The 15,891-nt window shown below is 38.3% G+C and overlaps 1 protein-coding gene across 2 annotated transcripts in view; it reads left to right on the plus strand.

The window, feature by feature from the left end:
- The window catches only part of G3BP1 (G3BP stress granule assembly factor 1), a 35,354-nt gene that overhangs the window by 12,142 nt on the left and 7,321 nt on the right, over window positions 1–15,891 (plus strand). For both annotated transcript variants that reach the window (XM_019965280.2, XM_019965279.2), the window contains exons 2-11: window positions 419–531; window positions 3,039–3,120; window positions 3,575–3,748; window positions 7,532–7,622; window positions 8,394–8,487; window positions 9,807–10,008; window positions 11,205–11,306; window positions 11,807–11,918; window positions 12,134–12,262; window positions 13,091–13,200. In XM_019965280.2, coding sequence (XP_019820839.1) covers window positions 437–531; window positions 3,039–3,120; window positions 3,575–3,748; window positions 7,532–7,622; window positions 8,394–8,487; window positions 9,807–10,008; window positions 11,205–11,306; window positions 11,807–11,918; window positions 12,134–12,262; window positions 13,091–13,200 — 1,191 coding nt within the window. In that variant the 5' untranslated portion in view covers window positions 419–436. The remainder of the gene's footprint in view (window positions 1–418; window positions 532–3,038; window positions 3,121–3,574; window positions 3,749–7,531; window positions 7,623–8,393; window positions 8,488–9,806; window positions 10,009–11,204; window positions 11,307–11,806; window positions 11,919–12,133; window positions 12,263–13,090; window positions 13,201–15,891) is intronic.

Consider the following 15,891-nt stretch of genomic DNA (forward strand, 5'->3'; position numbering starts at 1 on the left):
TATGTTGTAATGTTACAGGTGGAACACTGCTTTGTTTTTTCCTTGTGGAACCCTCAACTGAGTTTAGTAGCTTGGGAAAATTGAAATGCACGTTGCAAATATGTACCTTTGATGTTGTTATGTTCAGTTTACAAAAATTGAATATTGGGAATAATGAGTTAATTCTTCATAGGGATATTTTTTTCCCCATAGCATTTGTCTGATTACAGTAAATTTGAACGTATAAAATCTCACTGGTCTATGTGGGTTTGCTTTGTTTCTTATAATGTTTATTCCTTTTAAAACCCAAGAATTGCTGAAGTGATCTTTTTGGTCTATGAGTCAATCTCAGCTAAATGATTCAGTCTCCGCCCCTGCTCCTTTCTCCCCTTATACTTGATCTATCAGGTAGAACATATTTGATTTTTTTTTTTTCCAGGTTGAATTGACCAAAGCAATGGTTATGGAGAAGCCTAGTCCCCTGCTGGTCGGGCGGGAATTTGTGAGACAGTATTACACACTGTTGAACCAGGCCCCAGACATGCTACACAGGTAAATTTTTTTTTCCCTGAGTATCACCTAATTCTGTGTTTTAGTGAGTATTTAAGATGCTCTTATTCCCTCAAGAGGGAGGAGACATATGTATACCTATGGCTGATGCATGTTGATATATTGCAGAAACCAACACAATATTGTAATTAACCTTCAGTTGAGAATTAAAAAAAAGATTCTCTGATTCATTATGCTCTTTCTAGGGTTGTTGCATAAAAATGCTTTGTAAGTACCAAAAGGTGATGGGTATTCAAATTTTATAATAGTACAATATGTAAATATTTGAAAATTAGACAAAGTTTCCTATACATTATCAGAAATATAATGCTTTAAATATAAATGTATATTTGTACTTTTGGTTTTTTTTTGCGTATTTTTCTCTTGGTGAACCATTAATTATTTAGTTATGAATGTATTGAAGGTACGAGACTGTTCCTGTTCTGACATATTTTTGTGTTAATATGCTTTAAAAAATTAGGATGTATGGTTTTTTGTGGAAACGATTTATTGTAAATTAAAACAGATGTATGAAATAAACGTGGGAGTCTTTAGAAAAACAATGCTAATTTTTCTATGTAGATGCAAATATTTTTATTATGCTGTGTTTTAGCAATAATCTGTTATCTTACAAGGATAGTGCATGTATCATTAATTTTAATATCCATGAAATTTTTATTTTCTAAAAAATTGTTATGTTACTCCACTAATGATGAATATATAAGTTGCCTTCAGTATTTGTTCCTATAAATAATGCTGCATTGTAGAAAACTCCTCAGTCTATTTCTGTGGAATTATTAGAATACTTTTTAGAAATTTCAAAATGTATGTGTATTTGTTGGACCAGAACTATTTTTTCTCCTATACCTTTCTTGATCTTTAAAAAAAAAAAGAAGCTGTTAGTGTAAGGCCTTGTGGAATAATTAACTTCATTTCACAGGTAAAGACACGATGCTATGCTATGCTAAGTCACTTCAGTCGTGTCCGACTCTGTGTGACCCCATAGACGGCAGCCTACCAGGCTCCCCTGTCCCTGGGATTCTCCAGGCAAGAACACCGGAATGGGTTGCCATTTCCTTCTCCAGTGCGTGAGAGTGAAAAGTCAAAGTGAAGTCGCTCAGTCGTGTCCGACTCTTAGCGACCCCATGGACTGCAGCCTACCAGGCTCCTCCGTCCATGGGATTTTCCAAGCAAGAGTACTGGAGTGGGGTGCCATTGCCTTCTCCGGGTAAAGACACTAAGGGCTTAAAAATTTGCTGGTATTCGCAGGACTATTGAGTGATAGAATAAGTCTTTAAACCATAAACATCCCCCTTTTTGTTATTTTTTGGTCAATTGTATTCTTTGCTTTTAGTGGTTAGATACATTTAGAATTTAAAATGGAGTAGGAGTTGAAACAAACTAACCAAATATATTTCTTGTCACTGTTGTTACTTATTGATTGTAACACATGTATTTTTTCACATTTTATCTCTGAGGTACATTTTAGATACAATGAAAAGAGGATTAGCCAGCAGTGAACTAAGTGGCTGGCTAATATGGAGCCTTTTAATAACTTAAAAAGTTGAAAGGTAGTTCAGGTATCCTTAAGGGCCCAGATCTGTCCATTTTTTGGGGATCATGGGGGAAATAATCAAGATAGAGAAAATTTTGGGTTGGTTTGTGAAAGATTGTTTGTCTGGAATACAGGTGCCAAGAAATCCTAATAGTGATTATCCCCGAGTTAGGGCATTGCATGTGTGTGTTGGCAGGGCTGGGGCGGAAGTTGTTGGCACCTTCCTAATTCAGTATTGTTGTAATGAAAACAAAACAGTTGAAGATATAGGTGAATTAAAGGTATGGAGAATTAATTAAGTCTGACGCTCCTAATGCATCAGCAAAAATGGAACTCCTTAAACTCTTCTGCCTGAGTTACTGGGTTTTAATGGGAATTTATCACATGCATTCTCAGATAGAAAAGGATTCTCCAAGACTGTGGAGAGAATAGCTGTTTAGCCTTGTCTAGCTCTTGCAACCCTTTGGATTGTAGCCCACCAGGGTCCTCTGTCCATGGAATTCTCCAGCCAAGAATGCTAGAGTGGGTTGCCATTTCCTTCTCCAGGGGACCTTCCCCACCCAGGGATGGAACCTGAGTCTCCTGCATTGGCAGGAATGAGCCACCAGGGAAGTCTATAGAAATCCTTACCTATCATCAAGACTACCTGTCTTCTCCGTGAGTGAAAACGGGAACTTGTGTGTTACATGGCCTTCCTGAGGTGCACTATAAGATCCCTTCCAACACGATCATTCTTTCTTGAGACCTGGAACTTTTGACTTGCAAAAATTCCTTGACCAAATTCATTCCCATTCAGCAAATGTTATGAATGTAGGGGGTGGAGCATACAAAGATGAGAAAGAAAACACATTCGTGCCTCCAAGAATGTACTAGTGAAGCAGATGGGTTCAAACATGAACAATAAATACCTGGTCTTAGGATGCTTAAAGATGACAAGTATATTTCTGTTTTACAGGTTTTATGGAAAGAACTCTTCTTATGTCCATGGGGGATTGGATTCAAATGGAAAGCCAGCAGATGCTGTCTATGGACAGAAAGTAAGCATAAGCATAACAAGCTTTATGTAGGCTGTTGATCAGCTAGGAAATAACCCATTGAATTGAGGTGGATACATGCTTAATGTTTGTTGATATTTGAGAATTAAAATTGTCAACTTCTGTTTGGAAATTCAGATATTCAATAACTTCTTGATTTTATTAGTCATTGAAAATTTTTTTGTTCATTTGGTGTGATATATTCTGAAGTTTTTTTATGTTTGAAGATAATTGGTTTTAGCATGGAGATCACCTATTGTAAACATGTTTAGATATGTTAATTGAAGACAATAGTTTTAAAAAGTCAGGGTGTCACTGGAAATATAGTATACTAAGACAAATTACAGTGGGGTCTCTGTAGTTTGTAATTCAGATGTGCACAGATCAATGCTCTTTGTTGTGTTAGAAAGTTTTTTGTTATTGGAGCTTCTGCATTATCTCTTGCCTGATTCCTTAGGAAATCCATAGGAAAGTGATGTCACAAAACTTCACCAATTGCCACACTAAGATCCGCCACGTTGATGCTCATGCTACTCTGAATGACGGTGTGGTGGTCCAGGTGATGGGCTTGCTCTCTAATAACAACCAGGCTTTGAGGAGATTCATGCAGACCTTTGTCCTTGCTCCTGAGGTATGAAAAAAAAAGATATAAAAATTTGTACATGTGTTTCTAAAGACTGTTAATTTTTGAAATTTTAAATTTACAGAAATAGTACAGTAGTAACTCCTACATGTTATCTTACCTAGAGCCATATTTGCCCACACATTTATAATTCTATTTTTTTATGTAATTCTTTTTCTATTTACCTGTGTGTTTTAATTCTAAACTGTTTGAAAAGTAAATTGGAGACATTATGGCTAGTCATCTTCAGATACTGAAGTGAACATTTCTTAAGAATGAGCACTTCATTTCTTAATCAAAGTCAGGAGGTATTTACGGGATTTCCTGGTGGTCCAGTGACTAAGATTTCCCCTCCCTCCCAGTGTAACAGGCCCAAGTTTGATTCCTGAAGGAGAAGGAGGTGGCATCCCCCTCCAATATTCTTGTCTGGAGAATTCCGTGGATAGAGGAGCCTGGCGGGCTACAATCCATAGGGTCGCAAAGAATCAGACACGACTGAGCAACTAAGCAGCAGCAGGGAACTAGATCCCATGTGCCACAACTAAGACCTGGCACAGCCAAATAAATAAATAAATACAATATTTAAAAAAAATTGTAATACAGTTATCCATCTATAGTCCATAATTAAATTTTGATTACTGTTCCAATAATACAAAGAATAGTATTTTTTTTCCTCATCCAAGATTCAGCTCATTATGACACATTGTGTTTAGCTCTTATGTCTTTTTAGGCTCCTTTAATCTGCTGTAATTCATTAACCTTTTGTTTATCAAGATGTAGACTTAGCAGCAGCAGACATTTTTAAAGAGGACAATCAAGTTACCATGTAGAATGTGTCAGTTTAAATTGTCTGGTAGTTCCTGATTAGTTTTAGGTTATACGTGTCTTTCCGCATTTGATATCATTTAGTCCTATTATTTGGAGGCAATGGCACCCCATTCCAGTACTCTTGCTTGGCAAATCCCATGGACGGAGGAGCCTGGTAGGCTGCAGTCTATGGGGTCGCTAAGAGTCGGACACAACTGAGTGACTTCCCTTTAACTTTTCACCTTCATGCATTGGAGAAGGAAATGACAACCCACTCCAGTGTTCTTGCCTGGAGAATCCCAGGGACGGGGGAGCCTGGTGGGCTGCCGTCTATGGGGTCACACAGAGTCGGACACGACTGAAGTGACTTAGCAGTCCTGTTATTACTGGAGAAGGCAATGGCAGCCCACTCCAGTACTCTTGCCTGGAAATCCATGGACCGAGGAGCCTGGTGGGCTGCTGTCTATGGGGTCGCATAGAGTCGGGCACAACTGAAGCAACTTAGCAGCAGCAGCAAAAACACACATTGGTTAGCAATGGAATTAAGAGAGTTGCAATAACTCTGAAGGACATGAGATATTAGTTGCTCAGTCGTGTCTGACTTTTTGCGACCCCATGGATTATAGCCCACGAGGCTACTCTGTCCATGGAATTCTCCAGGCAAGAATACTTCAGTGGGTTGCCATTTTCTTCTCCAGGGGATCTTCCTGACCTAGGAATCAAACCCCAATTCCAGGCAGATTCTTTATCATCTGAGCCACCAGGGAACTCTACAGTTTTCTAAAAGGAGAGATGAAGGAGAAGAAAAGAATATGTGTGTGTATATATGTATATGTATATATATATGTGTGTGTGTATATATATGTGTATATATATATATACATACACATAGCTTCCCTTGTAGCTCAGTTGGTAAAGAATCTGCCTGCAGTGCAGGAGGCCTCCCTGGGTTCAATCCCTGGGTTGGGAAGATCTCCTAAAGAAGCAGGGGGATGGCAACCCACTCCAGTATCTTTGCCTGGAAAATCTCATGGACAGAGGAGCCTGGTGGGCTCAGTCCATGGGGTCACAAAGAGTCGGGCACGACTGAGCGACTAACACTTACACTTAGTTCTGTTATTAGTATTACTTAGTTAAGGTGGTGGTCACCAGGTTGACATGTAAAGTTAATGTTTTTACTTTTCTCATCAGAATGTAAATTATGCTTGCTTCTTTTTTATTTATTTTATTTTTGGCTGCACTGACTCTTTGTTGCTGTCTCTACCTGGTGGCAAGCTGGGGCTACTCTTTATTACAATGGCTTCTCTTGTTGTGGAACACAGGTTCTTGGTGCGTGGGCTTCAGTAGTTGTGGCTCACGGGCTTAGTTGCTCCAGGGCTGTGGACTCTTCCCAGACCTGCATTGGCTCGATGGGTTCTTATCCTCTGTACCACCAGGGGATTCCTTGCGGGCTTCTTTGAGACTGTGCATGTACTTATGTTCTTCATCAAATGTTTTAGGTATTAGTTTTAAGCATTCATGAATTCTTGCTACTCTGATGGGTACAAATGGTGATCATCTAAATTTTTTTTTTGTCTACTCGTTGGCATTCTACTGTAAGTAACTTTACCTTTTTTCCTATCATGGGATCTTTGTTTAATAGATTTAATTAATAACTTTTATTGATTTCTAAAATGTCCCAGATCTGCTAAGTGTGAACCCTTTTGAGTGGGTTTGGTTTTTTTGTTTGGGGTGGTTTTTGGAAACAGGGCACTCCATGGCACAGGAGGTTTCAGGATCACCTTGCATTTTCCCTGCTCCATCCTCTAACCCGGTTTTGGGTTCAACTGTTTCTTCAAGGAGTCCTGTTTTTTTTTTTTTTTTTAGTTATCATGAAAGGACCACAGGTTTTGTTGATTAATTGCATTTGAAGTGTCTTGTTGCCAGGTCCAGAATGAGCAAAGTTAGGAATCCTGTCTGTGATCTGTGTGAGCATGTGGAAGGGGCTCATGATGACTTGCTGGCTGAAAGTTTTCTCTAGAATTACCCTTAAGATAATTTTCTGTTGAAGGACAATGAATCTAAAATCCCTGTCATTTTACTGTTTAAATATAAACTCAGTTTATTTGAAAAATCACGTGAAGTCAGTTTAGTCATGATTTTTTGAGAAGGCTTAGATTATCTGTAGTGTTAAAATTGTTGATTGACTTAAATATGCAAGAAATCATGGGATATTAATAAATTTACTTCCTATCTTTCAAGAGGAAGATTTCAGTATTACCTAAGTATAATGGATTGTTTCATAAACTGTCTCATTTAATAATCAAAACTCTAGTTTGAGTTCGTAGCCCTCATTTTACAGGTGAAGAAACAGTCTTAGAAATTGAATGACTAATAAATGACATAGATTTCAACATAAGTGTCTTATACCTAGGGTAGGCAAACCTTTTTAGCTATACCACATTTGAGTGCTTGTGTCAGTATTCTTGGATACAGATTTAGGGGATTTTAAAATACGTAGTTGGTAATAACGTATTTATTGTTCAAGAAATAATTTGAGATTTGGGTTTTGGCATCTTAAATAATTGGTCAATTTTTAGATATTCAAAAATTTTATTTTATTTAAGTGGTATTTTAAGCACTCGGTATATATGAGTGCTTCTTAACAAACATGTTAAGTCTTAAAATCTTGGAGATTTTAACCTATTTGAGATTAGAGCAAGGATCTTTTCCACCTTGACTTAAAATTTGAGCCTGGATAATTTTGTTGTCAGGGCTGTCCTGTGCAATGTAGGATGCTTAGTGACATCCCTGCCCTCCACTCAGTAATTGTCAGTTCTACTCCTCGATGGGAGAACTGAAATGTCTCCAGAAGTTGCCAAATGTCTCTTGGGATGGGCAATACTGCCATTAGTTGAGAACTAATGGCCCAGGGTAATTTGATGTAGGGTAACTTGGAGTTTGAAAAGCCTGCTTATAAATGAAAACTTTTTGTTGGTATTACAGGGCTCTGTTGCAAATAAGTTCTATGTTCACAATGATATCTTCAGATACCAAGATGAGGTCTTTGGTGGCTTTATCACTGAACCTCAGGAGGGTAAGTTACTTGTCTAAATTTTTTTTTGGATGGCATCAGTTTGACTTGAAGAGAGTGTAAGTTTCTTGAATGGTTTCATAATTCTTTGTATTTTTCATTAGTAACTTTTAATTGTTAAGATATAAGAAATCTTGGCAATTTTAACCTACTTGAGGCCAACCACTTAGTCTATGCCACTGGTATTGATGGGACACATTGAACTCCCAAGTTAGTAGACAAGTTATGGCAGCAGTAGTAGCATCTTGGTCACAGTTTGCATAGGACTCTGCAGAAGTTTAGATGGTACCTCCACTGCAGTGGTGTGTGTTACTAGAGTGGAACCCTAAGTTTTAGGAATTGAAACCTTGTAATGGTCAGCAAATATGCCTGCCCATTGCTCTGGAGAGAGACTGTATTTTAGTGTTTTCTATATGACTGAGGATTCTAAGTACTTTGTATTTATTTAAGGCTGTAATACAACAACCTTACAGATAAGTACGTTATGTACTGTTGTTCCCATTTAATAAACTAGGGCACAGGAGTCATACAGCTAGTTAGGCGGTAGAACATTTGTTGGATTACCTCAGATTCCATGCTTGTAATCCAGACATTAAAATAGCCTTAGTTCTGTCCTTAAATCCTGTCTCATGATTTTATCCAGTTGCCCTATTTTATCTTTTATGTGTTATGTACTCATATCATTGCCTTTTTTTGTCATGATGAACATTGTGAAAGTGAATATATTTGTGAATTAAATGAACACAAAGATGTTAATTTTTTTTTCTCATTTAGAATCTGAAGAAGAAGTAGAGGAGCCTGAAGAAAGACAGCAGACACCTGAGGTGGTACCTGATGATTCTGGAACTTTTTATGATCAAACTGTCAGGTAAGGAAAACTTTGTTCATCTGTCCAGAGCTGCACGAAAACTTGAGTTGTGTAGTCCTGTTTGCTGGAGGGCAGCCATAATGCTCAGAATTGTCTCAGTGATAATTTCCCAGAAGAAAGGTTTTGCTTTTGGTGTCTAACATAAATATATAAAGCATGTTTAATATAGATTGTTCTCTGAGACCTACTTAAATAGTATCCATAAGTAGCTTTTTGGTTCAGTTTTTTTCTTCACCATAAGTGGAAATAGATTTGAGATTTATCCAGTGTTAATAGCATAAGTGTTATTATTAACACTTGATAATTAATAATAATTTATCAAGTGTTAATAAGGCATAGCATTAAGTGCTTTGAGAGAACTAGAAGGTGTGATGGGACTGACTTTACTCACCTGGGTTGCTGGTTGAAAATGAAGATTCATTATCCTACCACAAGCCTACCAAATTAGAAGTTCAGGAGGAAAGCATATGCAGTTTTAAAAGACTGTTCCTATGACTTGTGTGGAAGTTTAAGAACTGTTTTGAATTACAGCTGATTTTTTTTTTCCTCCAAAATTCCTTGTGTTTTTAGTGTGAGAAAATGTTTGGGTTGTAAAAACCACATGACATTTTAACCATTTTCAAGTGTACTTTATAGTAGTGTGAAGTATATGCACACAGTTGTGCAACAGATATCTAGAACTTTTTATCTTACACAACTGAAACCATACCTATTAAACAGCTCCCTTTCCCCCCTGCCTACCGCCTATTAAGAGTTTTGTGATATGTGATAGGTAAACTGTGATAATTTGAGATTTCAAGAAACAATGGTCTGCTACTGCTGCTAAGTCGCTTCAGTTGTGTCTGACTCTATGGGACCCCATAGATGGCAGCCCACCAGGCTCCCCCGTCCCTGGGATTCTCCAGGCAAGAACACTGGAGTGGGTTGCCATTTCCTTCTCCAATGCATGAAAGTGAAAAGTGAAAGTAAAGTCGCTCAGTCGTGTCCGACTCTTAGCGACCCCATGGACTGCAGCCTACCAGGCTCCTCCGTCCGTGGGATTTTCCAGGCAAGAGTACTGGAGTGGGGTGCCATTGCCTTCTCCAAACAATGGTCTAGTTCCTTTTGATATGCTTGATGCATGTACTTAATCAGAATCTAGCAAATCTGACTTGCTCATCGAGGGCTTTTCTGAAAAATTTTCATGTTTTAATACTCAAATACATTATTTGTAGATATTTGTGGGGAGGAGGGAGCTATTTTTAGGTTCAGGTCTCTATAGGAATTTCTTGCTAAATCAATGGAAGCAGAATGATATTTCTCAAATTTTACTGTGAAAGCAATGACTTAGAAGAACATTTAGAAGAACCTGTTGCTGAACCAGAGCCTGAACCGGAACCAGAACCAGAGCAGGAACCTGTATCTGAAGTCCAGGAGGAAAAGTCTGAGCCAGTCTTGGAAGAAACTGCTCCTGAGGATGTTCAGAAGAGTTCTTCTCCAGCACCAGCAGACATAGCCCAGACAGTGCAGGAGGACTTGAGAGTATGCAGCATGTCTTCAGTTTTATTCTGCTTCTTTCTGTTGTAAAAAATCTCTTTGTGTTTTTGTTGCTAGGATGACTTTTGTAGGTGAATTTTTGTATTCATTTGGGGAAATTCTTCCATATTGAACCATACCTCAGATAAGATGCATATTGCATTATAAAGTCAAAAGGAATTTTTTTCCCTCCTCTAAGGAAATTTGAATACTTTCAGACAAGTTTTGGGTGCTATATTGTTGCCATATCAACAAACCTTCTTTTTAATACTGCATTCAAATTGCATGTTACTATGTGCTTGTTACACAAAAAAAGGATAGTGTATCTTCAAAAAAATTACATGGCACAGCAGACTTTTCCCTGAAATCTAATTGAGGACAACTTTACAGTAGAAGTAGAAACTAATTGTAATATGTTCTAATTAGAATAACTGATTTCAAAAGTTTGAAGCTTTTCAGTTACCTCTCATGAGTCACACCAGGATGATACTGGCTGAATTCACAGGACCTTTACAGCAGATGCTCTGTGAAGGAGTATGTTTTAGGGCTGTATTTATGCAGCCAGGGTTCTTAAATTGTTATTTGTCTAAGAGTTATTAAGTGTCTTGAAATTTTCTGAGCATTATTCTATGGGAACTGTCAGTAACCTCTCTGGTTTGTAGTTTGCTGTTCTGTATAAAATAGGTTTGTAGGTGAGTAGTAAAGAGAAATGGTGACATGACTGTAGCTTGCAGGTGGAAAATTATGTTTATTGGAGTGAGAGTAGATGACAAGTTAGGTGGTTTAACTGTAGTCCTGGAGAGAGGTAATGACATCTTGGATTAGAGTCATGGCAGTGAAGATGAAGAGATAAGAGGTAAATAAGATCTGGTGATTTTGGTACTGATTGAGATAATTCAAGAATTGGATCATAGAGTGAGAATATCCAAGGAGGAAGAGCTGGCTTTGGAGGGAGAATTTTCCTGGATTCACAAACTTGAAATTGAGTGGAAGTAGCTGCTCATATTTTGCTGATGCTTGATAAGACCTAGGGAATTTTAGTACTAAATTTTAAGTGCTGGGGCAAAGGAATCTCAAGTTACTTAGAAACCATCTTGCCTCTTGAGAATGTGATGCACATATAATGTACAAGAAATCAAAAGCCTAGAACTTTTATATTGTTTTGCTAAGTATTATAACAACTCATGGTGGTATTCCCTTAGACCTTTTCTTGGGCATCTGTGACCAGTAAGAACCTTCCACCCAGTGGAGCTGTTCCAGTTACTGGGATACCCCCACATGTTGTTAAAGTACCAGCTTCACAGGTGAGTTTATAATTAAATTTGCATGTTAGGCAAATTTACTTATATTTTCACGTAATGTGAATTTAGAGAGGTTTAACAGATAAGACAGGGTTCCCTGATGGCTCAGTGATAAAGAATCCACCTGCCAGTGCAGGAGACACAGGTTCGATCCCTGGGTTGGGATGATCCCCTGGAGAAGGAAATGGCCACCCACTCCAGTATTCTTGCCTGGAGAATTCCATGGACAGAGGAGCCTGGCAGGCTACAGTCCATGGGGTCACAAAGAGTCGGGCACGACTTGACAACTAAGGAACAGCAACAGCAACAAATAAGGCAGAGGAGAATGGGTACAAAGTGATTTTTAATGTGTTTTTATTTTTGTTTGTTTGGGTTTTTTGGAGGGAATGGTGAGAGAACTCAAGAATGGTCATTTTCTAGTTTTAAACCTTATTGTTAGTTAGAACACTTAAAAAGGAAAAAAAAGATAAGCTTGCTTTGATTTTGACGCATACATTTTTCAGCCTCGCCCGGAGTCTAAGCCTGAATCTCAGATTCCACTTCAGAGGCCTCAGAGGGATCAGAGGGTGCGAGAACAGCGAATAAATGTTCCTCCCCAGAGGGGACCCAGACCAGGTGAGAGCTCAGAAGGGCTTCTCTACGCTGGGCATGTTGAGGATGAGAGCTTGTTTTGGGAGGGCAGTTGATATTTGTGGGTACTTAGATTTAAAAATACATTGCAGAGTGAATTGAATTATCTGTGTTTAGGGGTAGAGAGAAAACTGTTGAATGGAACAGTTACTGCAAGGTGTCTTCTTTCTCATTCCTTGCTGTTTTTGTTTCCTCTTCAGTCCGTGAGGCTGGTGAGCAAGGCGATGTGGAACCCCGAAGAATTGTGAGACACCCTGACAGTCACCAGCTCTTCATTGGCAACCTGCCTCATGAGGTGGATAAATCAGAGCTTAAAGACTTTTTTCAAAGTAGGTTATTAAGGTTTTTTTTTCCCATCTTTTTTTAAGATTTAGTTTTAATTGGAAGATAATTGCTTTACAGCGTTGTGTTGGTTTCTGCCATACAGCAATGCGAATCACCCCTAGGATACATATGCACCCTCCCTCTTGAACCTCCCTCCCACTCATGTTGTTGAGTTTTAAACACTAGATTCATCTGCTGTCCGATAGAAATAGAAGATAGTCACGTATGTAATTTTAAGTTTTCTAGTAACACTTTATTTTTTATTTTTAAGATATATTTATTTATTTGACTGCGCTGGGTCTTTGTTGCTGCACTTGGGCCTTCTCTAGTCGTGGTGCACGAGCTTCTCTTTGCAGTGGCTTATTGCGGAGCACCAGCTCTAGGGTGCTTGGGCTTCAGTAGTTGTGACACACAGGCTTAGCTGCTCTGCGGCATGTGGGATCTTCCCGGACCAGGGATCAAACCCCTGTCACCTGCATTGGCAGGCAGATTCTTAACCACTAGATCACCCTGTAGTTACACTTTCAGTTCAGTTCAGTTCAGTTGCTCAGTCGTGCCCGACTCTTAGAACTGGACAATTAAATTAGTATTTCACTTAACCTAGTGTGTCTAAGACATCATCTGAATATATGTAAACATGAGATATTTTCCGTGATCCTATTGTAAGTCTTTGAAATCCTGTGTGTGTGTTGGCACACAGGGCACGTCTTTCAGAGTAGCCACAGTTCACATTCCCTATAGCCACATGTGCCTGGTGGCTGTTGGTGGACAATGTGCATGTAATATTTTTAAAAGTGTTCTAACTTATTTGATAATCTGTGTTTCACTTGCAGATTATGGGAATGTGGTAGAACTGCGTATTAACAGTGGTGGGAAATTACCCAATTTTGGGTTTGTTGTGTTTGATGATTCTGAGCCTGTTCAGAAGGTGCTTAGCAACAGGGTAAGCAATTTTTCATCTTGTATTTTTTTTATATCTTAATGTATTCATCCATCCTTAAAACTGTGTCTTACATGTAAAGTGCAATTTATTCCAACCTGTCTGGGTAATATTTTTCATCATGTTTAACCATTATTAAAAGAATTGCCTGGGAACTTAGCAAAACAAAGTATCATATAAATAGTTTTGGCCTAAGTTGCGTGATGGAGAGTGAAGTAACTGTGGTTGCCAGTACTCTGAGATTTATGCAGATCCTTTATTCGTTGTAAGAGATGAATGAAGCACTATGTGTCTTTTAGCCAAGAACTTAGAATCAGTTTGTTTACCAGGTATACTTGCAGTTTTCCTATATAACTGTTCGGGTATAACTACGAGGAGCGTCTCCTTTTGTTCTTTAACTTGTCTGGGTTTGGAGTCAGTCTACCTTCTCCAATAGTAGAGGAATTTGTAGAATTGGAGTCTTGTTTCTGTGTCCGTATAAGACCCCTTTCCTTCCCCCACATCTTTCATTAGCAAAAAAGCTCTGTAGTAGTAGTCGCTGTAGAGAAAAACAAAGATATAAATACTGTTAATTTACTGAGATGAGTGTGGGAGTTTTAAGACCTCACTTTTTTTCAATTGAGGTGAAACTCACATAACAAAATTAAACATTTTAAAGGGTACAATTCAGTGACGTTTAATACACATTGTTGTGCAACCATCACCTGTCTAGTTGCAAACAGTTTCATCAAGAGTAAGTCCCTTACCCATTAAGCAGTCTCTGCCCATATCCTCTCTCCCCAGGCCCTGGCAACCACTAGTCTATTTTGAGTCTCTGCCAGTTAAAGCTTACACATTTTATTAACCATGTTAGTTAGAAATGGTTCAGATCATTATTTCCCAGTGGTTCTCTAGAATGTCTGATATTCTCCAGAATGTTAGTGGATATACTGCAAAGTTTAATGCTGTGGTTATAAGTTAGCCTTCATTTGGAAATGTGCATTATCTATCAAACTGTTTGACCACTATTTTTGTGAAGCATCTCCTGCAAAACATTGAGAAATGTGGAGAAAATAATGGCTTATCTCACCCAGAACACAGGAATACTGAACCCAGAAATGTCCTAAAGGCCTTGTTGTAAATTCACCATTAAGCATGTGATAGTTCAGTGGTCACACTTTTTGGTGCAGCCTTGAATTTGTATTTTCAATGGTGTGATAATCCCAGTGGGGCCAAACAAGGTCAGAGCTGATTGCTTCCTAGTTAATTATCCAAGAGGAGGGCTTTGGTGTTTCATTGACGGCATGTGGGTGAGTCATGATATCTTTAGGCATAAGAATTTTTGAAGTAAAGTTCCTCAGAAAGGGGTGTATGTCTGGTACCTTTTTTCATTCAGATTGCTTCTGTCCTTTTGATACCTCCTTAGAGATGTCTTCTATAACTACCTTTTAAAATATCTGCAGTCACAACCTCTTATCTTTCAGGATTAAAATACTTCTGTTTTTCTCACTGTATGTAAAACGTTGCCAGGAATAGCACTTCATATTAATGTGTATGATTTATATAGTGTATAAAATATTTGTAATATTGGATGTGTTAAGATATTTATATATATACAAATATATGTTTAATCAGAATATAAAATTTAAATTAGAATCAGAGCTCAAAAGGGACTTCCCTGCCCAACCCCTGTGCAGGTTTCCTCACATGCACTTTCAGATCATGTCTGTGTACTTTGGGAGCTTCAAATGTAGCTTGCTTTAGGTGGCTCAGACAGTAAAGAAACTGCCTGCAAGGTTTTAGATCCAGGTTCAATCCCTGGGTCAGGAAGATCCCCTGGAGAAGGGAATGGCAACCCACTCCAGTGTTCTTGCCTGGAGAATTCCATGGACAGAGGAGCCTGGTGGGCTACAGTCTATGGGGTTGCAAAGAGTTGGACATAACTGAGCAAGAAATGAGTTGGACATGACTGAGCGACTAACACTTAGCCTCACCTCGCTGTCTGGGTAGAAGTTTACCTTATCCCCTTCAGCAGTTTTTTGTGTACAGAAATAGCTTGTAGAATATAACTGGTGTCTGTCCATGCTGTGTAGACTGAGTGCTTATACTTTGCTGTCAGTATGCCTGGGTTTACATTGCTCTTCTGTCACTCACTAGACTTGTGACCTGTGTAGTATGTGTTCTTTAACCTCCCTAGTACCAGTTTGCTGGTCTATATAAAATAGTTATGATAATAACCCTTGAAGGGTTGTTGTGAAGATTAAAAGAGATAATAAAAGTGAAGTATATAGAACACTTCTGCATAGTAAGAACTGTTAGGTATTTCTTTTGAAAAAATACTTCTGTTAGAAAACCACAGAGTGCCAGCAAGGAACATAAATTGAGTTGATTGAAATCTTGAGTAACCCTTTGTTTACTATAGTTCTTTTGGCAAAAAAGAAGACCCAAGACTTTTTCCCCCTGCACTAAGATCTAGTATTGTTATTTTAGTATTTTCCCAAATTCTGTTAAGGCAAATTGCATTTTCTTAAGGTTATATTGAAATGAAATTCATGATGTTTTTGAGATGTATGTGTACTCTGCATAAACATGTACAGCAAAATCTTTCCACATTACATGATGATGGGATTTTATTCTAAGTCTCCCAGCCCCTGGAAAAGGTGGCAATTTTTATTTATATCCCACTTACATAATTCTATGAGAAGGTAAGGTTTA

The sequence above is a fragment of the Bos indicus genome, chromosome 7 (genome assembly GCF_029378745.1).
Source record: "Bos indicus isolate NIAB-ARS_2022 breed Sahiwal x Tharparkar chromosome 7, NIAB-ARS_B.indTharparkar_mat_pri_1.0, whole genome shotgun sequence".
Taxonomy (NCBI): domain Eukaryota; kingdom Metazoa; phylum Chordata; class Mammalia; order Artiodactyla; family Bovidae; genus Bos; species Bos indicus.